The 25,399-nt window shown below is 53.5% G+C and overlaps 1 protein-coding gene across 4 annotated transcripts in view; it reads left to right on the top strand.

Moving 5' to 3' along the window:
- SLC22A23 (solute carrier family 22 member 23) overlaps positions 1–25,399 on the top strand; it is a 127,507-nt gene that overhangs the window by 20,171 nt on the left and 81,937 nt on the right. For all 4 annotated transcript variants that reach the window (XR_011146530.1, XM_068994079.1, XM_068994080.1 and 1 more), the window contains exons 2-3: positions 15,848–15,951; positions 20,905–21,059. Coding sequence is in view for 3 of the 4 variants with exons in the window: in XM_068994079.1 (XP_068850180.1) it covers positions 15,848–15,951; positions 20,905–21,059 (259 nt within the window). In the remaining variant the exon portion in view is untranslated. The remainder of the gene's footprint in view (positions 1–15,847; positions 15,952–20,904; positions 21,060–25,399) is intronic.

Genomic DNA, 25,399 nt, shown 5'->3' on the forward strand with positions numbered 1-25,399 from the left:
CTGTCCTTTTGTGACTGGCTTATTTCATTGAGTGTAGTGTCCCCAGGGGTCATCCTTGGTGTCGCCTGTGGCAGACTCTCCTTCCTTTTTGGGGCTGAATAATATTCCACTGTGTGCATGGACTGCATTTTACATATCCATTCATGGGTTTATGGACCCTTGGGTTGCTCCTCCTTTGGGGCTGTTGTGCTTTGCACAAAGTGAAAGCATTAGTTCGCACAGTCGTGTCCAACTCTTTGCAACTCCATGGACTGTAGCTGGCCAGGCTCCTCCGTCCATGGGATTTCCCAGGCAAAATACTGGAGCAGGTTGCCATTCCCTTCTCCAGGGGATTTTCCCAACCCAGGGATCGAACCCGGGTCTCCTGCATTGCAGGCAGATTCTCTACCGTCTGAGCCACCTGGGTTTGCACAGGGACATAGAAATAACCGTTTGTGTCCCTATGTTCACTTCTGTTGCTGATGGAACTGCTCCTTGAGGGATCCATAGGCGCCACTGGCCTTGCTGAGCCAGCGTCCTCCTGTGAGACTCGGTGGCGTCCAGGGCAGGCTCCCGTCCTTTCCAGGAGGCTGGACTGTGCGTGGTGATGGCGCTTTGCCGGGCTGACCTTCCGCGTGTCTTCTAAGAGTAATGAGTGTTTGTTCATCCGTCACCAATTGCCTTTATGGTCTTTATGGAGACACAGAACCATGTTATCGTTTTCATTGTCTCTGATCAAGTGTAGGAAACATTCCTCTGCTTCCTTTGATTGTCCTTTGGCACATGTGAATAGCAGGCCCCTCCCGCATGTGGGCGCAGGGGTGACTGAAGTGTTTTACCCCAGGCTCAAAATCCCAGAATTGCCATGTTATAATTTGCATCGTGACTGTATATTAGGTCGTAAGGCAAACAGAATGTACACGGCAACATCTCTTACTGTGCAGCTTGGAAAATGTCCGTTACAAAGTGTAGGGTGGAGGGTTTCCAAGGCCTCAGGTTTGGGAGGTGCAGTCACCGGATCTGTGGTGTGCAGTCTGGTAAAGGCTCTGAAAAGTCCTACAGGGCAGACTCCCAGCTTCTCCGCATCACCCATGGGTGCCCTTTCAAACACCATCAGGAAACGCCTCCACTGCTGTTAGAAGTGAAAGCATCTTAAAGACATAGGCCTTCAGGGGAGCACAGTCCTCTGAAGGTTTCATTTATGGGCCATTCTCTTCCCATCAATTCATGGCAAATAGACGGGGAAACAGTGGAAACAGTGGCGGACTTTATTTTCTTGGCTCCAAAATCACTGCAAAATCACTGCAGCCACGAAATTAAAAGACATTGCTCCTTGGAAGAAAAGCTATGACCAACCTAGACAGCATATTCAAAAGAAGAGACATTACTTTGTTGACAAAGTATCTAATCAAAGCTATGGTTTTCCCAGTGGTCATATATGGATGTGAGAGTTGGACTATAAAGAAAGCTGAGCGTGGAAGAATTGATGCTTTGAACTGTGGTGTTGGAGAAGACTCTTGACAGTCCCTTGGACTGCAAGGAGATCCAACCAGTCCATCCTAAAGGAGATCAGTCCTGAATATTCATTGGAAGGACTGATGCTGAAGCTGAAACTCCAATACACTGGCCATCTGATGCAAAGAACTGACTCATTGGAAAAGACCCTGATGCTGGGAAAGACTAAAGGCAGGAGGAGAAGGGGACGACTGAGGATGAGATGGTTGGATGGCATCACCGACTCATTGGACATGAGTTTGCATAAGCTCCGGGAGCTGGTGGTGGACAGGGTGGCCTGGCGTGCTGTGGTCCATAGGGTTGCAAAGAGTTGGACATGACTGAGCGACTGAACTGAACTGAACTGAACACTTCTCTTATGCTTCCTGTGTGCCTTAGACAGAGGGGATGGAGTGCCCAGAGCCTCGCCTTGGTGGCCCTGTGGCAAAATCTGCTCTTGAATCAGTGGGTGATGGAAGGTTTTCATCTGGTCATCTGTGAATTGCATGCTTTTAGAGCGTGACCAAGGCTACGATATGGAAACCCACTCCAGTACTCTTGCCTAGAAAATCCCATGGATGGAGGAGCCTGGTGGGCTGCTGTCTATGGGGTCACACAGAGTTGGACACGACTGAAGCGACTTAGCAGCAGCAGCAGCAGCAGGGCTAGGATGGAATTCGGGTGCCCTGGCTTACTTAGCAAGGCCATGCCCACCAAGCCCCAACCCTGAGGCAGTTAATACCATTACGAGAAAGATCCCGGGTTTCCCAAGGTTCCCCAGGGCTGCAATTTCAAATGCATTCCCAGCAGAAGGTGCCTCTTAGGAGTCCACTGTTCCCAGGCCTGTCCTCAGTAGTAAATAAAGCCCGTGTGATTCTGGCCAGCCTGGCGAGGAGGTGAGCGGACCCATGCAGCTTTGGGAGCCTGCAAAGGAGGCCACCTGAGGCCCAGCCTGGCCACTCGCAGCCACTCGGGCCTGAGGGGTGTCTGCCCCTGTCTCACCACTCTGGCTGTCTGTCCGTCTCCCTTGCACACCTGGCCAGCCCACCGTGGGTCCCAGGGGGGTCTGTCCCTCCGGTTCGACTGGCAGTGGGTGGTATTCCTCGGGGAGCTGGTTCTGGGGTTGGCTTAAGGATGCTTTTGCATTTTATTCGAGAAGGATCTTGGAGAATCGTGTGTTAACTTGGTCCCTCACTGATCCCGAGGTAGGGGTGTCTTCCAGCTGCATGTCCTGTCTGTACAGCCAGTGCCGGAGACTGTGCCCCCCAGGGACAGCCGTGTCTCCCGCTGGGGCTGGGGGCTGCAGGGGAGCGGGGGCCATTCCCCTCGGGGGTCCCCCAGCCCCGCGGGATGTGGATGGCGGGGCCCCTCCTGCATCTGTTTCTGCACGTCCGAGTCCCGCTGAGCCCTGGGCAGCAGGAGACAAACCGCACCGTCACCTTGAGCCATCACGTTGCCAGTTCAGCTCAGTGTTTTGGAGATATTAATAGTTGGCTCAAGGGGGGGGCGAATGTAAACACCCTTTTGGGTGTAAAATGTGTTGTTAGCTTTTGAGAAGCAGCCTCCATTTCCTCCTTGGGGTCAGAAGAGCACTGTGTTTATACCTGTTTGTGGGATGTCTGGTTCACAAGGCTGGGTCGCTGTCCCTGTCTGCGGCTGCTGAAGCGAAGGGCATCACGTCTGAGCTCAGGGGAAGGGCGTGAGGGGTGCAGACCCCGTGGGGACCGGCGCCCACTGCCCTGCAGACCCTGCCCAGCGGCGGACACAGCTGTGCCCTGGGGGCATCGTCTCTGCCCGCCTTGCCCTGTCTCTTCTGGTGCCATCCCTCCACTGGGATCAGTTGGGGTAAGGCTCCGTGAATGACCCAGACTCTCAGTATCCAAACCCTTTCGGAAAGCAGCTCTAGTAGGTCCCCTCCAAGTGTTCCCAGCAGACGCAAGCCTTAAAGGAGCTGCTGAAATGGCAGACTGAATTAGTGAGCGGTAATCGCTTGTGCCAGTGACTACACAGGCACATGCTTTATATGAGTTTGACTCATAACAAACCCACACTACAAGTTTTATGACCTTTATATCATAGATGTTGCAACCCAGGCCCCCAAGAGGTGAGGTAACGCTCCCGGGTCACGTGACTAGAACCGAAACTCGGGGAACCTGCGCCCTCACTCAGGTGCCAGATGCTCCCCGCCCAGCCCGCCCCCGAGGCGGTCTCCAAACTCCTGGGCTCCTCCAGGCTCTCATTTATCTGATGGTGCTATTCCTCGGAGACCCTGGTAAAGTATTGCCCAGCCCAGGTGGAGCAGAGAAAAAGGCCAGATTGGTGAAAATTCCCCAGATCTTGTTGTCCTAGAACTTCTGAGATTCAGCAGCTGAGGCTTCTGTGCAGCTCGCTTAGCAAGTTGGTGTCGGCGGAGCTCTTGGAGAAGGCGATCATTTAGATCGTCAGTCGCCCTGGTTTCTGATTTGAGTCAGACGAAGCAAACAGCATCCTCATTGAAGACGCCACTTCACCTCATAGCGTTCATGTTCCTTCAAGATGGTTAGGCTGATGTTGAAACGGAGAGAACTGGTTTAGCTTCTCTGTTCTGATTCATTTATTATTTAAAAAGGGACCATCTGACAAGAAGCCCAAGAGTTGGTCCCAATTAGAATGTTGAGTCAACTTTTGAAAATCCTTTGGAGCAGAGTAAAGGTGATGCAGACAGGTGACCTTGAGGTCAGAAGTTGGACCACGTGTCGTTGTCTTGCCCAGCAGTGATGGACCCGGACAGTGTGCATCGGGGTCACCTGTCAGGAAGTGCGACCTTGCAGGGCAGCCTGAACCGGGACGACTGCAGTCCCGGAGTCCTGGCCCAGCCACAGGTCACATGAACAAGTCACTTCACCTTTCTGGGTTTCAGATTTCTCATTTTCAAAATCAGGATGTTGACCTTGACTTTTCCCAGCAGTTTGGTACTAAAATTTTATGAAAAATAAGACACTGGGATATTATTTTTAATTACTGCCCTTGAGTACGTCCTTGCTATTTACAGGGACGTTACCAGCTATCTTTGTGGTTCTGCTTTGCTTCCATGTATCTGAAGTCTTCTGAATACCTGGCAAGACAGATGCTGTGACCTCTAACAGCGTAACATAAACCAGAGACTTGCTTGTGTTTGCATGTGTGAGGCTGTCTCTTTGAGGTGATGGTGGGGAAAGAGCATGAGTTTCATTCAGACGCAGATTTATAACCTTGTGAGAAACCATTTGACTTTGCTCTTGTTGCTTCCCCTCATCCTCAGGTTCCTCATCTGTAAAGTGGGCTCACTGGTCATAAAGGCTGAGTTCTACGGATGTTCCAATACCCGAATGAGATGCTAAGTCAAAGCAGCCAACAGGACGCCTAGACCATGGCGGGTACTCAACAAATGTTGAGATGATGCTTAATTTATATAACAGATTTGTTCTGTTAAGAAAGAATTGTTCATTGTTTTAAGTAAATTTCTCATACCCAATATCCTATGGGTTTTTATAATAAAATTAGAATTCTCTTTCCCTTGGGGAAAATGACTAATAGTGAAAAATGTGGCAGAGACGCTTAAATACCACATTGCCTATACAGATGTCGTAAGCTGTGTGTTCATGGTTTGAATCTTATTGGAAGGAATAATTGCAGAGAGGAGGAAGGGTGAGACGGTCCCTGGCACCGTGGGCACAAGCGGACACATCCGCTTCCGGGCGCCGGCTCCAGCTGCCATCCTGCCCCTTCGAGGACATCAGCTCGGAGACTGAAGACGCAGTCCCTTTCTTCCAGGAGCTGTCAGTCCAGTCCCGGGGTCGGCAGACTGTCCCTGTGCAGGGCTGAATAGTAGACGTTCTCTGCTTTGCAGGCTGTGTGGTCTGTGTTGCCACCACACCGCTCTGCACACACACTTGTGCACGAGCTGAATCAGGCGAGGACCAAGGCATGTGGCTGGACGCCCATCAGACTATGTGCAGAACAGGTGGCAGGGCCGTGCGGGGTGTGTGGGCTGTGGTCTGCCAACCCCTGAGCTGGGGAAGGAAAGATCTGTAAGCAGCAGGCAAGTGCGATACGTTCTGACGAGTGGTCTGGCTGTTTCCCCTGAGAACGGGTGCCGTAGGGCGCAGAGCGCGGCACGAGGAAGAGGAGAGCGGCTCAGTTGTCTTTGTTAAATATTCAGAAGTGTATTCACTGCGTCTTTCTAATTTTTTACTCCTTGTAATTGACTGTGTGCTTACAAAGGTAATATGTGCCCGTTCAAAGGAAAAACGCCAGCAGTACAGAAAGGCTGCCGTTCTCCAGCACACACGTGATGGTCCCTGTTAAAGACTATGGTTGAAACGAGTTTTATGCTTTGGGTATGCACTGAGGAAAGATCGGGTGTGCGTGGATGTGGGAAGACGAGTGTGGGGAGCACGCGGAGCTGGGGCGAGGCCGGGCCCTGGCTGGGCAGGGGCAGCCGTGGGCACAGAGGTGAGGGCGGCTCGGCCCGGAGGCTCCTCACAGGCAGAGAGGGGTCAGGCGCAGCTCGTTGGGCGTGCACCTTGCGGGTGAGAAGTTCTCTTCCTTCTGCCTCTGAGTTCTTCCGGGGTCGGTCACCGGGGTCATCGCATTCTTCTCATTCCGCGGCTTCCCTGACCCTCCTGTCCAGAGGTCCCCACATTTGGCTCCTTTCCAGAATTAGGGAGGCTGTTTTAAATGGTAGAGTCCAGTTTTGCTCCTGCTGGCACCTTCCTCGTAGCTCAGTTGGTAAAGAATCCGCCTGCAATGCAGGCGATCCCAGTTCAACTCCTGGGTTGGGAAGATCCGCTGGAGAAGGGATAGGCTACCCACTCCAGGATTCTTGGGCTTCCCTGGTGGCTCAGATGGTAAAGAATCTGCCTGCAGTGCGGGAGACCTGGGTTCGATCCCTGGGTTGGGAAGATCCCCTGGAGAAGGGAAAGGCTACCCACTCCAGTATTCTGGCCTGGAGAATTCCGTGGACTGTCTATGGGGTTGCAAAGAGTCGGACACGACTGAGCAACTTTCGCGTTCGCTCTTCACTGCATTATACTAAGATCTCTTTTAGTAACACATGAGACAACTTTTTAGTATCCAAGAGTCTTTCAGTTACTAGTACCAGTTGTGTGTTAGAAGCCGGTGTGTTGATTTCACTTAGGCCGCGAGTAGCTCCTCGGGTTGAGTGCTCTCGGTGGCGGCTTTTCCTTCTCCCTTTTTTTCCTGGTTCTGCAGGAGTCCTTTTGAATATATAGTGTGTGCTCTCAATTTTGTCTCTTGGAGGTAGTGAAATATGCCCTGCCGCGTTTGGAGAGACTCTTCGAGGTTCTGGCTGGTAGAAGGTCGTTGCTCATCTGTCGTCTCGGCTGCCTGCGGAACGTGGATCCAGCATCCCCGAGTGCCGTCAAGGGCGTGATGGCGGATTAATCACAACATCCCCTACCATAACCGCTGCTTAGACCGTACGCCCCCTGCTTCCCTTCAGAAAAAGTAAAGGAAAATTGAGTGTTACTGCCCAGGGATGATACTGCATCCGCTACTCAGGGCCTGTTTAGGTAGATAATTTTCTGTTTCCTTTTTAAGCTCTTTAATTTTTTTTTAAGAAATTGGAGTATAGTTGATTCACAGTGTTGTGTTGGTCTCAGGTTTACAGCAAAGGGACCCAGTTATTCGTTATATTTGTCGCTGTTCAGTCGCTCAATCGTGTCCGACTCTTTGCGACCCCAGGGACTGCAGCTCGCCAGGCCTCCCTGTCCATCACCTGTTCCCAGAGTTCACTCACACTGATGTCCATTGAGTCGGTGATGCCATCCAGCCATCTCATCCTCTGTCATCCCCTTCTCCTCCCGCCCTCCATCTTCCCCAGCATCAGGGTCTTTTCCAGCGAGTCAGCTCTTCACATCAGGTAGCCAAAGTATTGGAGCTTCAGTTTCAGCAGCAGTCCTTCCAATGCGTATTCAGGGTTGATTTCTCTTAGGATTGACTGGTTTGATCTCCTTGCTGTCCAAGGAGATCAAATACATATATACTTTATGTATATATTATATCATTGTATTCTTTTATTTCCATTGTAGTTTATTACAAGACATTGAATATAGTTCTCTGAACTATGAATAAGAGGTTTTATTTTTCCAGAGCTTTAAAAAATGGTCAATTAGAACCAGGAAAGCCCCTGATGGCAGTATTTGAAGGCAAAGGGCAGCAGGCTTAGAATCAACGGTGGAAGAAAAAAAGAACAGGAAGGATCACTGAGCAAAGGGCTATGATAACTCAAGGTGCCTGCATTGGTCCACAGTGGGCCGCGTGAGGCGGAAGGCATGTGCCAGCTTTGATGCTGTGGTTTTGGAACAATGCCCCCCAAAACACACACACACACATACACACACACACACACACACACACACACGAACGGGGAATTCAGGCTTGCTGGTCTCTTCCATGCAGCCCCAGCAGGCTCGCAGTAAGTAGATTTTTGGTTCAAATATTGCCCTCAGGGTGCCGTGTTTGAGTTTTGGGCACCAAGTTGGGGGAGGGGGGAACCACGTGAGCAGCAATGAATGAAAGACAGAGAAGCAAAACGAAGAAGAAAAACAAAAAAAAACCTCCCAGAATAGCTGGCAAGGGTGTTCGTTATGTCATTTAAGGAAGCTTCTGAGAGTGCCAGCCCTAATTGGCAGCTCTGTTGGCTACAGTTGACAGTAGCCAAGCTCCTAAAATTGCAGAATGAGCTTAGAGGCGAAAAGCAGAGAATAGTTTGGGGTTTTCAAAACGGGCAATATTTCTTGAATTTTGATAGAATCTTTTAGAGAAAAATCCAAATACAGCTAGCTTTAAAAAAAAAAAAAAAGAAGAAAGAAAGAACCACTGGAAAACACAGACCGTTGAACAGCTGATTTTCGCTTTATGGATTTTAGCTTTTTAATGTGCTTTATGGATCCAGCTTACATGGCCAGCCTTCCAGGGTGGAGAGGGAGTGTGAGTGTGTGTGTGTGTGAATGTGTGTGAGTGTGTGTGAGTGTGTGAGTGTGAGTGTGCGAGTGTGTGTGTGAGTGTGTGTGAATGTGAGAGTGTGTGTGTGAGTGTGAGTGTGTGAGTGTGTGAGTGTGAGAGAGTGTGTGTGAGTGTGTGTGTGTGAGTGTGAGTGTGAGAGTGTGCGTGCAAGTGTGTGTGTGAGAGTGTGTGTGAATGTGAGAGTGTGAGTGTGTGTGTGAGTGTGAGTGTGTGAGTGTGTGTGTGAGTGTGTGAGTGTGAGAGTGTGTGTGCGAGTGTGTGTGAGTGTGTTTGTGAGAGTGTGTGTGAATGTGAGAGTGTGAGTGTGTGAGTGTGTGAGTGTGTGTGTGAGTGTGAGAGTGTGTGCGAGTGTGTGTGTGTGTGTGAGAGTGTGTGTGAATGTGAGAGTGTGAGTGTGTGTGTGTGAGTGTGTGAGTGTGAGTGTGTGTGTGTGTGTTTGCCACTTCTGTTGTCTCCAGCTGAGAAACGCAGAGCAGGGCGAATCCTCAGAGTATGAAATGGTGGTTCACGAGCGACCAGTGAAATGCCGCCTCGGGGAAAAAAGGTTGCAGAAGAATGCTGACTTTGCATTTCTCTAAATCCCTATAGCTCAGTCAGGAATGCTGTTTTATTTAAGCTTTTGAAATTTTCAGCACTGTTATCCCCTTTGTAGTCTGAGCAGAAACGCTTCCTTTCATCTCCACTGACTCCTCAGTTCTGGAGCACATGTGTGTCGTGCCTGCTAAAGCCCCCGTGGTTTCTCATGGGGCTCTCCAGCTCTGAAGATGAAACTTGGGGGAAATTTTTCACTTAGTTCCCTAAAAAATGTTTTTGGCTTTAGTCGGTGAGCATTAGTTAATATCACTTTCCTGGTGGCTCAGTGGTAAAGAATCTGCCTACCAGTGCAGGAGACGCAGGTTCGATCCCTGGGTCAGGAAGATCCCCTGGAGAAAGAAATGGCAACCCACTCCAATATTCTTGCCTGGAGAATCCCGTGGACGGAAGAGCACAGTGAGCTACGGTCCATGGGGTCACAAAAGAGTCGGACACGGCTGAGTGCCTAGACAACAACATTAGCATCACGGTAATCTTCCGAGTTCCTCTGTTTCCAGTCACTTTCCTGACCAGCCTGAGTGTTTAGGTTGTGTTAAAATGCATATTGCTGAAAAGGTGAAAAGTTTTTGGTTGTTTTTCATTTTTAATGAGTTTTGTCTCACCCTCACCACCATCACTTCCACCTCCATGGGTGGGAGTTAACATTGCCTATATTTGTTCCCTCGTTATAAGGTTTATACATTAACTGTAGAAACTTTGGAGAAGCCAAAAAAAGTATAAAATAGAAAATGAGGCTGCAGTCCGTGGGGTTGCGAAGAGTCAGGGATGCCGAGTGACTGGCCCTCTCTCACCCCGACACCCCCTGTATTCGTGGCTTTCACGCTGAGGCTTCCTCCCAGCACTGTCCTGGGAGCACCTTTCTGGATCATTTGCTTTCAGACGCAAATGTGCTCATGCCGTATAGTCTTGCTGGACGTCAGGCAGGGGCCCATTTCTCACAAGTGACAGACACTAAGGATCATTGTACCGGGACATCTGACGGCTGCCCTCAAGGTCTCCTTGGGAGAAAGTTCCAAGAAAAGGAATTGCTGGGATACAGAGTGGTGGTCACGGTTTCAAGTCACGCGATGCGTGCTGCCAGACAGCCTTCTAGAAAGTCGGTGCTTCGCTTACATGCCCAGCACAGGCTTGATCCTCTTTCTTCTCCTGCATCTTTGGGAAACGTAAACAAATATTAATAAAGTGTTGAGCTTTGATTTTAATTGGGCTTCCTTGGTAGCTCAGTGGTAAAGAACCTGCCTGCCAATGCAGGAGACCTGGGTTCGATCTCTGGGTCGGGAAGATCCCCCAGAGAAGGAAACGGCAGCCCACTCCAGTATTCTGGCCTGCATAATCCCATGGACAGAGGAACCTGGCGGGCTACAGTCCACAGGGTCCCAGAGAGTTGGACACGACTGAATTGACACAGCACACAAACACACACAAAATATTTTTTAGTTAATCAAGTATTGAGCTTTGATTTTCATTAGAGGAATGGAGCATTTCCCAGATATCCTTTAACCATTCGTTTCATATTTTGTTATTTCCTGGATGCTTGACCAGAGACTTAGAGTATCAGTCGGCCTTGTTACGGAAATGCTGACTACGGATAGTAAGTGCTAGCTGCTCAGTCGTGTCCGACTCTTTGTGACCCCATGGACGTTAGCTCGCCAGACTCCCCTTTCCTTGGAATTCTCCAGGCAAGTGTGTTGGAGCGAATTGCTGTTCCCTTTGGCTATCGTAGCCCTTTGGCTATCGTAGGAGGAAATCTCTTTCTTCCATGCTCCTAGGCTCTGTGGCTGGGGCCCTGGCAGCTAGACTGAGGGAAGGCGGCCGAACAAGAGGGAACCAGGGCTCACTGCCAAGTGCAGCCGGGCACACGGAGCACTCAGAAGGAGCACCCTAACAAAGGACATCAGGCCTCCAGAAAAGAGGGAGAAGACTCAGGCCTTGGGAAGTAAATATGTGGGGGGAACTAATGGAAGGTGAGGGTTGTTTCCGTGAGGTTCTTTGACGTTTTTATTTTCTATTGGAGCGTAGTCGGCTTAGAATGTTGTGTTAGTGTACCGCAAAGCGATTCAGTTACCTTCACAGGACGCCTGTTCTTTTCACATTCTTTCCCGTTGAGGTTGTTCCAGAATACCGAGTCGCGCCCCCTGCGGTGTGCAGCAGGCCCTTGTCGATTTACTTTTTCACGCATAGCAGTGCGTCCAGCTGGCAGTCCCAGACTCCTAACCTGTCGGCGAGGTTGTTTGCAGACACATCTCGGCGCCGGCTTTGTCTCCACGGCCTCGGGGCTTCCCTGGAGGAGGGGTTTATGGCCCCCTCCTCTCCTCCGGAGTTTCTGCTTTTCGGCAGGTGGAGCGGCTCTGAGGAGGCTGCCTTCTGCATCTGCTGACCCGCCTTTGCCTCCAGATGAAGATCACCTCTGTGCCAAAGTGGCCTTTCCAGGGGCTGGCAGACTCCTATCCCCTTGCAATGCATCCTGAAATTTAAGTCTTTATAATATTGCTTATGTTATTTTTGATGTGAGGAGATTTTACATAAGTAAAATGAATAATAACTCAGGAGTAACAGATCCACTTAGAAAATCCATCATCTTTTCCTTGGTAGTTTTTTTATCCGTAGGGAGCCCCTCTTTACCTCAAAATTGGATAAGTAATCTGTTTCCGTCCGTCTTTTTTTATGTTCTTGTTTGCACTTCACTTTATCAGAGTATTCATTATTGCTGAAAATAAGATTCTTTTCCTCCCGTCCCATTTATTTTCCATCTTCTTTAGAAATTTCATTAGTTTCCTCGATGAATATTTCTCCCCTCTGGCAAGTCAAGCGATTAGATTTATTCCTTAGAAAGTAATATCAGTTTTCTTTCTTTTAGCTTATCCCTGAAATGTATAGGTAGGTAAACAGTTTACCAGATGTTTTGTAACTGCTGCCTTAAAACAGAAACAAAAACGGGCAACTAAGATTGAGATCATATTCTGAGGTCAGTTCCCTAACAGGACCATCCCTGGTCCTGGACCAACAGCAAAGAAAGCAAGTGTCAGACTGTAAAACGGGGCGTGACTTGCACGGCCTTGGCAGACTGCTGCCGGAGTGATGAAGTGCTAAATTAGAGGACTGTTCCCGCCTTTGTTGACGCAGGGAGTGGTTTGAGGGGTTAATGCGTGGAGACCCCGTGTGAGTTCGGGGGTGGGGGATGGTGATGTGCTGGCCCTCTCCCCTCCTCCCCAGGGAGATGGGTCAGGAAACCAGCACTCAGAATTCCCGGGCAGCTCCCACATTCCCCCACTTCACTCTCTTCCTAATTCAGTCACCCTGGAAGTCAGCTCCAGGTTACCCGCGGAAGGTTATTTTGAGAGGCCGATGACCGGCTGAGCCCCAGCCACGTGGGAAAGCTTAGCAGCAAGGCAGTACGAAAGCAGCGTTTTCCAGCCTTCCCTGCGGGCACCCACAGCAGAAGGGTGGCATGCGGACCCCTGCAGGTCCCCGTGAAGCAGGCTGTCTGCAGAGCGGACGGGGTGGGGGCGGGTGCTGGCGTGCTGGGCACAGAGTGCCCTTGGGCATTGGTGACTGGTGATTGGTGTGGGGTGCATGAGAAGAGGCAGGTGACAGCGGGTGACCTCAAGGGACGAAACCCACGCCTCTGAGTCCTGGTTTTGCAGTTTAGACTCTTTGAACACGCCTTTGCTTAGCGAAATGGCTGATTGCTGCATCTTTTTTTTCTTATAATTTTGTCTATTTTTGTATTTATTTCTGGCTGCGCTGGGTCTTCACTGCTCCATGCAGACTCTCTCGCTGCAGTGAGCAGTGGTCTTTCTTGCAGACTCTCTCTGGCTGGGGTGGGCAGTGGTCTCTCTCGGCGCACACCGCGGGCTCCAGGATCCGCGGGCCTTCGGTAGCTGTGGCTCGTGGCTCAGCACTTGCGGTTCCCGACTCTAGCGCCCCGGCTCGGTAATCATGGCTCATGGACCACGGCATGTGGGGAGTTCCCAGACCAGGGATCGAACCCGTGTCTGCCGCTACTGCTAAGTCACTTCAGTCGTGTCTGACTCTGTGTGACCCCACAGACGGAAGCCCACCAGGCTACCCTGTCCCTGGGATTCTCCAGGCAAGAACACTGGAGTGAGTTGCCATTTCCTTCTCCAATGCATGAAAATGAAAAGTGAAAGTGAAGTCGCTCAGTTGTATCCAACTCCTGGAAGTCAGCCCCGGGTTACCCGCGGAAGGTTTTTTTGAGGGGCTGATCACTGGCTGAACCCCAGCCACATGGGAAAGCTTAGCAGTCAGGCAGTCCGGAAGCAGCGTTTTCTGCCGCACTGGCAGGCAAAGTCTTTATCACTGAGCCACCAGGAAAGCCCAGCCATATTTTACTGGGAATGGGGCAAGTCTTGGAAGCTAAGTGATCTCCAAGCCTTCCTTAGACTCCTGAAATCCTTCCAGAGATTGTAGCCCATTTGAGTGTACTTTATTCTCATCAGACATGGAGGTCAGACAAGAGATCCCGGTCCGCCTGCCTGGTTTACGGAATGTGCCTCCAGGGGGGCCTCCAGGCTTTGGGGGTGTCCAGCAGACCCGAGGTGGGGGATCTTTATCTTGAGGAGCTTGCGGGGGTCTGGGGCGGTTTTCTTGTTGACTCAGAGATGCTGTCTGCCCTGGCGCCTGGTTGAGGGGGTTAGGGCACCAGGTGGCTGCCTTGTCCTGGATCCCGCCCCCGGGCCTGTGTGCTCGGCCGGTCAGTCTTCTGTTCTGCCTTGTTAATTGACAGAGGTTTCCCTGGAGATCTGTTTAGGTAGCAGCCAGATTGGGTGGTGGCTGCCCGGGGCCGGGGCCGGGTCGGGCTGTGGTTCGCAGGCCTGAGCGCGCAGCCGTGTTGGCAGTCCCCAGCCCCCAGCCCCCACCCCCTTCCCGAATGCTTTTGTTCTCTGATGCCTCCTGGCCGGCTCCTACAAGCAGAATGTGCTGCGGGCATCACTTGACCTCAGATCAGCTTCCAGTGGGCACCTGCTGCCCCCTCCCCCTCCCCCAGCAGCACCTGGGACAGGGCGTGCCCGTCCCCTGCCAAGCATGTGCCGGGCGGAGGTGCGGGCAGCTGCCATGGCGCTGGGCTGCGATGGTCGCGGGGGCTGTCCGCCTCCCCTCGGCCCGCAGGGCCAGCTGGGCGGGGCGATGCAGCTGGTACCCTGAGGATCGGTTCCCTTGCGGGCCGTGAGGAGAGACGGGAAAACAGCAGGAGCAGCCTCAGAAGGTAGAAAGCGGGGCGGGGGACTCCACACACGCGGGCGCACCCGGGCTGTGACTCACAGGAGGGCAGAGAGGAGAGGGGATGGAACAGCCTCTGAGTCGAAACCACGGGAGCGAAGAGTCGACGCCCCTCTGTTTCCGATGCTGTGGCTTACAGCAGCGCTTCGGGCTGCGTGTCCCAGGTTAGACACAGGGTGCGCCGTGGAAGGCGTTTGTTGTTACGAGTACGTTTGTTCCTAGAAGCCAGGTATACGTGAGTGTTGGTTTTCCAGGCTGGCCTCCAGAAGCCACCTTAGCTGCCCCTCCAGTCTTCTGAGCTGGCGTGGGCTGCACCGGCCAGCCCCGCCCAGTGTGTTCCCTGGAGCCTCTGACCGGCCCCTGCGCTCGGGGGTGGATTGTTTGAGCGCCCCCCACCCCGCCCCGGCCTGGGAAGCTCATTCGTCAAATTCGAATGGGCAGGGACGTGGCCGCCCCTGGCAGCCTCGCGGTCACCTGGATGGCTTGTTAAACCGCCTCGCTGCGCTTCCCCCAAAAGCCCCTGTGGGGTCTGGCCTGGGCCCGGGAATGTGCGTTCCTGACGACTGCCCAGGTGACGCTGCTGCTGCTTCTGTGGGGTCCCTGAGTGGACGCAGGAGGACGGCGACCCCATAAAGAAGCCCTGATTCTGAGTCATTAGTGATGCGACTTGTGTGGCCATTGGCGCCCCACCCTGGCTGTGTCCCCCGGAGTCCAGCGGGTGGCGTCACAGGCGGTGGTGCCTCCTCCTCAGAGGCCGGTGCAGAGGCGCGGCTCTTCCCAAAGCCCGTTGATGCAGAGACCCCGGTGGTTTGCCCCCTCGGACCCAGCCATCAGCTGCCCGCGGACTGAGGGCCAGTGCCCACGTGTGCTCCATGTGGGAGGGAGCAGACATGTCTCTCTCTGCCACTTCTGCCAAAGCAGGAGGGAAAGATTGGAGGGCTGTTTCTATTTTTTAAAAAATAATAAAGCTTAGTTGTAAAACTAGTCTAAAAGTTGTGTGCACCAACTGATTGGCTTTCTCTCCAAGTGGAGCAGGTGGCTTTAGCCTGGAGTATGGGGAAACACGCGCGGCGTTGACAAGGAAAGTGCAGACTGCTTCACGTGGACATTTCAGTGTTGACCGCTAACCGTCTTAACTATTAAGATGACTTTTGAAGTCTGGGGGGGGCGCAGGTTTCAGGCTGGAAACGCAGAGGTCATGCTGTTGTGACACTCTGTACAGAAGCTGGCAGGGGCTTCCTGCTGTGTGTCAGTGCCCGGGGACGCCTGGCCTTGCCTCCCTGCCGGGATGGAGGGAGGACCCCCCCCAAGATGGCATCAGGGGACCAGACCCTGCAGACTTCTGTCCTCCGCCCCAGATGAAAGCATCACACCGCCTTCTGTGGCCAGTTGATATTTCTCGTTGGACTCTCCAGACCATCGAGAGGCCCCCAGTGGTGCGTGGGATGAGCGTGATCAGCGCTCTCTGGTTGATGACGCCGGCCTCTGTGTGCGTCTCTCTCTGACCTGTTTTCTGTTTGCCCCTCTCTAGTGGGATCTTGTGTGTGACAATGCCTGGAAGGTCCATGTCGCTAAGTTCTCCTTACTGGTTGGATTAATCTTTGGCTACCTGATAACTGGATGCATTGCTGACTGGTAAGTACCCGCACGCCCGCCACACCACACCTCTCGGAGCCGCAGCAGCCTCTGCGGCCTCCCAGAGCGAGGTTGGCCTGAGCTTGCCACGACCGAGGCTCCCCCCCTCCCCCTGCCCTGGCACTGGGGCCAGCGCTGATGGGGGCAGCCACCCCCTGCAGAGTTCAGACAGAGAGAGCTGCCAGTGCGTAGAGCAGACCCTTTTGAAGTGAGAATTTAAATTCATTGCCATTCCTTGGCTGCTAGAATCTAGCAAAACCAGCCTGCAGCCAGCCGCCCATGTCCTCCTGAGAGAGCGAGGTTAGAAAGAGCCTGGGAAACGTGGCTTCAGGCTTTAAGAGCTGGGCTCTGAGCGGGCATACACAGACCAGGGGCTTCAAAAGACGGGAAGAGGGCAGCCGGACTCCTCACCCTCGAGAACTGGACGGACACAGGCAGACCTCAGAGAAGGACCATCCTTGTAAGTTGGCTTGGCCAGGAGATGCTTCTGCAGGGCCACGGGGAGCTGGGCTCTGAAAAGTGGCTGGCCTGTGGGTGGCGGCTGGGCAGGGCAGGCAGAGGGGTGGGGACCGGAGTCAAGAATAAATGTGCTTTCCTTGGGCGGGTAAGGGGCCAGGTGAGGGTCCCGTGGGGAGCGAGATGGTGGTGGGATGGAGACGCAGGTCGCCGCGGCGGCAGTGACGGCGTTAGCAGCCCGCCCTCACCGACGCCTATGTGGCCAGACTCCGTGCTGAGTGTCTCCGTGGATTAAAAGAGCCCCTCCGCACAGCTCCCCCGTTTCCCAGTGGAAAAACGGCATCACCCCTATCTCCTGGGGGAAAACAGAAGCACAGACGTCTAAGTAAAGTCCCGGGATGCCCTTAGGTTGGAGAGCCAGCATTGGAAACTAAGCTCCTAGCGGCCCCAGAGCCGGGCTCCACAGGTGTGGACTGAGTCTCCCGAATAGCACGGCCCAGTGCTGCTGGGCTTGGCGGGGAGTGGGGGGCTGCCGAAGAAGAGAGGTGTGGGGACCCCTCCCCACTTGACGTTCTTTCTCGTTAAGAGACTTTAGTTACGAATAAGGGCCTCTTGAACCCCAGACTTAATAAAGCCGGCAGTGATTCGGAGCAGGCTCCTCGAGGCTGAGGCTGCGCCCCGGGGTGCCCTCTGTCCTGGTCAGCTGAGACCGCTGGCCGGCGCTGCGGGGGTGCCCGCGGCGGGGGGCGGGGAGCCCAGAGAGACCACTTTCAAGTTCTGGAAAGTTCTTCCCCAAAAGCTAGCATCTAATTGGGTGTTCCTTGCATTGACATGAAGTGCGATTGCCTGTGTGCTCAGAATTTGCTGAACCATCATCTGTAAGTGCTTCTTAAGGGCATCCCCCCCCGCCGCCGGGGCAGGAGCAGAGATGCTGGGGGTGGCCTGTGGAAACCCACACAGGCCCTCACGTGGGGTTTGGTGGTGGGATTTTTTTTGGGGGGGGAGGGAACAGAATTGGGAAAGAAAGAGGGTTTCAGTTTATTTTTTTTTTTCAAACCAAATACTTGAACTTTTAAAGGTTTTCAGAGTGAGCTATACTGACCTAAAAGACCCTCCAATCCCAATGTTTTAACCACAAGGAATTTTGTTTCCCAGAAACCTACACTGAAATAGGTTGGGAAGATAAGAGTAATACAACCACATCACTTCTTCCTAAAAACACGGACTTGACTAAGGTCTTAGCGTCCTGCCTCAGTGATTTAAGAGGGAGAGCAGAGGCAGTGAGATCTGAGAGATCTGCAGTGGTTTAAGCTGCTTACAGGTGGTTTTGTGGTTTCTTATGCCTTTCCCATGGATGGTGTTCGGCCTCCCCGGTCATACACCAGCCCCGGGCACCAAGATGGGAGAGCGTGGGGTCTTCCTTGGCAAGCAGCCAGGGTCTGAGCTGCAGGCACTTCTCCAAGGTCGTGGGTTGGGGGGAGTGGTCCAGGGGTGCCCACAGGGTCGGGGCAGGCGGCTTGTGCTGCGGCTTTCTGAACATTCGGAGTGAGCTTCAGTTCCAGTTTGAAGGTTCGGTATTTCCCACCCTTGACTGATTTACTGTTAGCATTTTACTCCCTGCCGGAGCCTTGCTTCAGAGGAGATAAACACGTATAGAGGGAAGTCCGGGTCTCACAGCCGCTGGCACCATTCCACGGCTGTGTCGGGAAGCTGATCGGCTCGTAGGTTATGCTGAGACCGCGGTCGATGTCTAGGGAGACTTCAGCTGCATGGCTTCTTGTTTGCGCTTTTTAAAGGCGACTGTTTTGCACACACGTTCAGTCTGGGCTGGACAGCATGTCCTGCAGGAAATGTGTTAGTTTAGGTGGAGGATGGGGGCCAGCTGGGTCCGGGGCTGTGGCCAGATGACCTCGCTCCCTCTCGCTGGGTCTCCTGCTGGGCTCTGCGCCTTCCTCATCCCGCCGGTCCTGGGAGGATGTGTATGGGCTGCCTCGCAGACCCCTCCCCTCTGGCTCTGGGCTGAGCTTGGCCACTGGTGGCGAAGGAGTTCTTTTCCAACTTCGAGACACTCTCCCGCGCTTCCCAAGTGAAGAATCTGCCTGCCAATGCAGGAGATGCAAGAGGCGCAGGTTCGCTCCCTGGGTCAGGAAGATCCCCTGGAGGAGGGCACGGCAGGATTCCTGCCTGGAGACTCCTGCAGAGAGAGGAGCCTGGCGCACCACAGGCCACGGGGTCAGACACGACTTGGCAACTAAACAACAGCAGAGGCTCTCCTGTCCCTTGGCTCCCGGCCCCACTTCTAGTCTAAGCCCACCGTGGCTGCTCAGGTCCTGCTCGTGAGACCGTCTCCCTGGTTCCATGCAGCCAAGAGAGGCTGCCGGCAGAGCTGCCTCACCTCGAGGCCCTCCACTCTGACGCCATCTGCAGAGCCCCTTGTGCCGTGAGAGGTGGCACAGCCTCTGGGGGTTAGGACAGGGACACCCCCAGGCTGATATTCTGCCCGTCACAGGTCCTGGCTGACCGATGAAGCCTCTGCATTGCAGATTTGGGAGTGCGAGTTTACTGGTCATCTGGTGGGAGACCTCTGCTCTGGGGAGAGCCAGGGCCCACTTGAACCCCTGGGGCTTCTAAACACGTGCACATACCTACACCCGATGGCCCTTCCTGAAGAGAGCCTGAGGCTCACCGGACCCAGCAGGTCTTGCTCGGGACCTCCGTCCCCAGGGAGCCTGGGATCAGGGCCAGGGCTCTGACCTTGAAGCCCATGTTTGCCCCCCATTCCTAATATGAATTTTCACTTAATGACTTTAGCAGCCACTTGGGAGGGAAAGATTTAGAATTGTTTCTACAAGTTAAGCAGAAATCCAGGGCCTTCCCTAAAGTGTCAGGACAGAAGAGCAGGCTGTGTCCGGTGGGCCGCGGCTGCTTGGTGCCCGGTCTGCCGTCCTGTTAGTGATCTCGACGCTCTGCGATGCAGGACAGACGGAAGCAGAGGGAAATAAAGAGGGATAAGTCAGACTCTGGTTCCCTTCATTTCAGTAGGCCCGCGGAGCCGTGTTTAAGTTCATTCTGTAGACGAGTTGGATTTGGACAGAACTTCCTATAGTCGTTCCTGGTAAGGGCTGAGTGACCCCAGCACAGGGGAAGGGAAGTAACGGCTAAAATCTCAACAGGAATATCGACTTCCGTCGCACTGAGCTCACAGCATTGGCTCCATTTCTCTAACCCAGAGTGACGGACTGGGATGCTCAGAGGCCTGAGAAATCCTGAATGAGATGGTGTCCTGGGGTTCCCGCCCCCAGAGTGTATAGCAATTACATCCGTCTCCTGCACAGGCAAGGCCAGATGCTGCCACGTATTGCTTTTTTAAAAAACAGATTTAAATTGAGAGGTGGTTTGCACAGCATGCAGCTCACGCGTGTTAAGTGTACGGGTCGGTGAGTTCTGGTGTATTTGCAGAGTCATACGTGCGGCCTCTGGCACACACCTCGTTTAGGACGTTCTTCCCTCTTCTGCCCACTCCCGTCCCTGTCGTTCTCACCCCAACCTCAGGCAGCCCCAGACCTTCTCCTCGTTTCTATTTGCCCTTCTGGACGTTCCCCTTCCAGGTGCATGTCCAGGTGTTGGGGGTTCCAGGCGTGGACTTTGTTCCCTTGGCAAATAGAGTCCAGCCTGTCTGAGAGCTCTCCTTCTAGTCCACACGGGCTATGCCACGCTCATCCTCGTGTGTGAGGCTTGGTCCTGGAGGGCTGGTGAGCAAGGGCTGCCCAGGCCCGAGGGCCACCCCCCCGCCCCCAGCCACGCCCGGAAGCACATCCCTGGTGCTACCCAAGCCCGCTCGGGCCAGCCCTGTGACCGCCCGCCCAGGGTGTGCTGGCCTTTCCCCAATGCAGAGGACGGGCCCCTGGGGACCTCCCTCCCAGGTCCACGTGCATCCTTACAGCTCAGGCCACCCCCGTTCAGTCTGTGCTCCCTTCGGGTCACTCCCCATCGTGGAGCTGAAATCAGCCGGCCGGCAGCTCAGCCCTTGGCTCCACCAGGCCGCAGGCAAGGTCGAGGCCAGTCCAGTTAACAACTCAGAGAAACAGCTGGAAGCCGCTCACCCTATGTCTGTGTTGACTCTGGAGCCAGTTCCAAAGATCACAGCCTCCAAGCCACTTTATGCTGGGCGTGCCAAGGTTGAAGTTTGGGGAGTCACTGTTGGTTCTGCTGAATTACCCCCATAAACTCAGGAGTGGGCCGGCCAACAGGAACTGGTTCCCGTCTCACATCTGTCGCACAGCGGCTGTTGACCTGTGTTCCCGCATCTGCAGGACGAGGGGTGGGTGCGCGTCCCCAAGGGCCCCTACCCCTGGGCCTCCCCACGAGGGTGCAGGAGGGATGCAGGCTCCGTGGGGTCCCCGCCCAGCGCCTGCTGGCCCCTGGGGAGGCCCGGCCCCCAGCCCCTGGGCCCCGGCCCGGCCGGCGGTGACTAACCGTGTCCCCGTCCGCTCGCAGGTTTGGCCGGCGGCCTGTGCTGCTCTTCTCCATCATCTTCATCCTCATCTTCGGACTGACCGTGGCGCTGTCTGTGAACGTGACCATGTTCAGCACACTCAGGTTCTTCGAGGGGTTCTGCCTGGCGGGAGTGACCCTCACCCTGTACGCGCTGCGTAAGTAGGGGCCTTCCGGGGGGGCCTCGAGGAGGTGAGGGAGCCTGTGGCCGCCGCGTGCGAGGTTCGGGCAGGTGTGCGTGCTGCAGCTCTGGAGTGCAGAGGACGGCGTCTTCCGCGGCGAGGACCCTGCTTCCGGGCTGTGCGTCTCACCCGCCCTTCAGCCTAGCTCCGGCTCGGAGCCCATGGAGGGTTGCATCGCCGCCTGGAGAAGTGGGGCTCGGCCTACCGCAGGGGCCGGGGTCCTCCGTGTTGACGTCCCATGCTCCTCCAACCCAGACGTACCCAGGCATCCCCGCGCTTGGCTCCAGAGAGCAAGCCAAGTGGCTCACGGTTGGTGTGGGCTCCATGTTCTCATGGGTTTCTTAAAAGTTTTCTTTCTTTGTGTTTTTCGCTAAGGCCATGCAGGGTCCAAGTGTCCCACATTCCCGTGTGGCCTGAGTGGTCTGGACTTGAACCCTGAACACGGGTGCTGGGGGAGTTAAGTGGCGATCTTTTCAGGATGAAGAAACTGTCCTCTGTTGATCCGCTGTGTGGGCGCTGTGTGGGCATCCCTGCCAAGGATGCCTGCGTGCCTTCTTTGTGGTTGGTGTTTTCTAGTGCACGACTGCACACCCACAAAGAGAAGGAAGGTTTTAGGTGTGGATATCTATTTTCCAGTTTTATATTTTTTAATCATGGTGTGGAAAGAACTGGAAGGAATAATATTATTTATAACACATTTCCTTTTTCTTTCCCTTTGACAACATCTGTAGGATCAGAGATTAAGTAGCCCTTTCTAGAGGGGTCGATGAGGATAGCTCTGATTATCTTAAGATGCAGCTACCTTCGTTTAGTGGATGATGCCTTTAATGACACTGCTAAATAAGCTGGATTTTGTTCCCTGTTGTAGAGAATAGAACTATAGTCGGTTACAACATGGTTTTATTGTCACAGAGAAGAAGAGGACTACAGATGTGTTCTCCGAAATCCACAGTCGGCGGTTCTGTTATCTTCTTCTGACGTTGATTTGAGTTGTGGTTTCTTAGACGTGGCCATTTTCAGGTTATTTGCATTTATCCTGGAAGCCTTGCTCTGGGGGGTTCTTAGGAATGTAGGTGTCCCGGGTCAGCGGGTCGGGGTGACGGTCCTGTGGAGGGCTTGTCTCTCCCAACAGAGGTCTCGGGGGTGGGCGTTGAGCCTGAGCGCTTCCGTGGGAGCTGCCTGGGCCCTCCTCCCTCCCTGCCCCCGTGGTCTACACAGAGGAGCGGCCCCCTTTCTGGAGGAGACCCCAGCCCTCGTCTCGGGCCCACAGGCCCCGGGTGTATACCAGCGTGTGGGGTCTGCTCCCCAGGGCCGCATCCCCACGGGGCTCCGGTTCTCACCAGTGGGCACCATGCTGTGCCCCCTCGAGGACCCTGTTCTAGGGGCAGCTCTGCAGGCTGGCAGAATGGGACAGCAGACTTCAGGAACTGAGCAGAGAAATGGCCTCCATCTCAAAACCCCGGTGCCTGTCAAACTCAGCGCAGAGGACGTTCACAGAACAGAGCCCTGCGCACTGCTGCCAGCAACCGCAGGGAGGGCTCGGGGGCCCTTGGGCTCAGCAGGGGAGGAGCCCGACCCAGGAGCCCTGCCGGCCCCTGGTCGGGAGTGGGAGGACCCGCACTGGCCACCTCTGCAGACTCCCCTGCCTTCAGCAGACCTGGAGAAAAACTACCCCCACGGCACCCTTTCAGCCTCACTTAGAATCGCCGTTGGCCCTGTAGAGCCTGTGACTGTGAAAAATGAAGCTAAGGGTGTTTTTCAAGAGATTACACAGTGAGCTCTTGACAGTAGACAGTTCTCTGTACTTCAGAACCATACAGGAAGTATGCTTATCCCGGGAAAGCTGTGCTGTTACCTGATGGGTGCAGAACCAAGTAACCCAGGTGTCTGCAGGCTTTCTTCTCTGAAGAGCCAGGTAGTAAATGTTGTATTCCATGGCAGGTACTCAGCTCTGCCGTGATATCCTATTGTTGTTCAGTTACTAGGTCTTGTCTGACTCTTTGCGACCCCATGGACTGCAGCACACCAGGCTTCCCTGTCCTTCACCATCTCCTGGAGCTTGCTCAAACGGATGTCCATTGAGTCGGTGATACCACCCAACCATCTCATCCTCTGTCGCCCCCTTCTCCTCCTGCCTTCAATCTTCCCCAGCATCAGGGTCTTTTCCAATGAGTTGGCTCTTCGCATCAAGTGGCCAAAGTATTGGAGCTTCAGCTTCAGCATCAGTCCTTCCAATGAATATTCAGGGTAGATTTCCTTTAGGATTGATAAATGGTTTCATCTTGCTGTCCAAGGGACTCTCAAGAGTCTTCTCCAGCACTAAGCGGTAAATAAGCTGTAACTGATTGGGTGTGGCTGTGTCCCGGTAAGCCCTTGTTTACGGAAGCAGATGGTGGCTGATCTGACCAGTGGGCCGGTGTAGTTTTCCACCCTAAGTGATTCTCTTTCCGCTGACTGCTGGGGAGCTTGGAAAACTTTGAGTCTTATCTAGCATGTGTGTGGGTTCGGCCAGCTGAGCTTTAAATGCTGGCCCCATTCCTAGTTTTATTTGAAATTTTCTGCTTTCATTTTTCCTTTGTCCCATTTTTGTATCGCCATAAGTTCATATGGATTTGTGTGAGCAGTCTTTTCTCTGAAATGAAACGGGACATAAATAAAGAGTTACATTTTCTTAGATTGGAATTATAAACCAGACGTCACAGCAGATCACCACTGTGGTGAGAATTGCCAAGTGTGCCCTCGTGGCCCACTATCAAGTTGATATGATATGTGGTATAGCAAAATTAACATGAAGAAGAAGAATGTAATTGATCGTCTGGAGTTCACTGAGATAATATTCGAATAGCGTGAATCAGGGGGTTGACTGAAAAACGGCAGGAGAACTAAGTTTGGGAAGAGAGGCTCAAAAAAGCAAAGAAAGTTCTAAGTGGACAGCATCGGGGCGGGCGAGCTGTGTGCTGGGCGGGGCCGGCCCCTCCCTCTGGCAGTCTTGGAGGAAACCGAGGCTGGTGATCTGATTGGCATTGCAGATCCCAGCCCTCGGTCCTTGGGGCTGGCAACTCTGAACTTCCCAGCCAGTGTGCTCGCTCCGTCCACAAGGAGCACCCATGCTTAGCGAATGCTTGGCCATTTTTTCACTCAAAGGAATTTTGTGCTAACCCTGGTCACCGGGTTAAAGTATTTCTTGACCGAAGCTTTCACACCAGAGGCGCTGATGATTTGGGAGATAGCTTTTAAGCGGCTCTGACGTTTTATCCCTCCCACTGGCAGGTTTCTATCTCACTTCGTGCATCTGCTGGGTGCCTGGCACTGTAAGTGGGGAGAGCCACGGTTTTGGCGGATCTCGTGGCTCGCGGAGCTCCCTGTGAAGGTGGACTCTGTCTTGAGATGTGCTGCTGATGTGGGGAACTGCTTTTATGTGCAGGCTCGCTTAAGGCTTTTTCTGCTTTGGAATTTTTCTACGGTACATTCCAGTTAGACTCCCTCCTTTAAACTGTAGTTTCCTTAAATTCACCAAAGGGAGACGAGGTTGCGTAATTAGGACATAAACCAGAGACCGCTGGTATCTTCCCCAGGAGCCTGTACCTGGAAGCCCGTTGGCAGAAGCAGAGACGGACAGATGCTGAGCTGTGAGAAGCGGCTGCAGGCGGGGTCTGGCCGCCTCTGAGGCTGCGCGAGACACTCAAGTCATTTAACCCACCTGGACCGCCGTGGTAACCTCCTTGTATCTCTTTAGCTCTGACCAAAGAAGGAAAAATAGAAAATCTTGACCTAGCCAGGCCAGGGGCAGGGAACCACAGACCAAGGAAAGAGGCGAGCATCCTGTTTCCTTATCTGTTTATGAAAATAAGGACTCGCCAGAGATGAAAGTCCTGCCCATGTGGTTCTCAACGTGGGCAGCCACGACTTGCCGTGTGATTTCTTTTTCCAGGGTGGTTCACCTCGCAGACGAGGCGAGGCAGCTTTTGCTAGGATGTGTCCTTGTGGAAACGAAGCGCAGCGAGAAAATAGCTCTTGGAGCTGACTTGCTCCATGGCCTAAGTCCTGGGGGAGAGGAATGGCTTTCTCATACATTTTCTGAATCTGTCCTCGTTCAATCTCTCTCCGTCTCCCCACTTTGAGCAACCTCCCCCGCCCCAAGTGGAAGTGATGAAGCCTGCTTCTTGATGGCAGAGACCATACCTTAGTGACGGTGGGTGAATGAACACTCCTTGTTTTTGTTTTTTGGCCTAACAGCAGTGAGCCATTTCCTTGAAAAATTCTCTCAAAGCTTCGCGTTCTCATAACAACCCTCCTCAAACCCAGACAGCTTAAAT

Source organism: Capricornis sumatraensis, chromosome 22, assembly GCF_032405125.1.
Source record: "Capricornis sumatraensis isolate serow.1 chromosome 22, serow.2, whole genome shotgun sequence".
In the NCBI taxonomy this organism is placed as follows: Eukaryota; Metazoa; Chordata; class Mammalia; order Artiodactyla; family Bovidae; genus Capricornis; species Capricornis sumatraensis.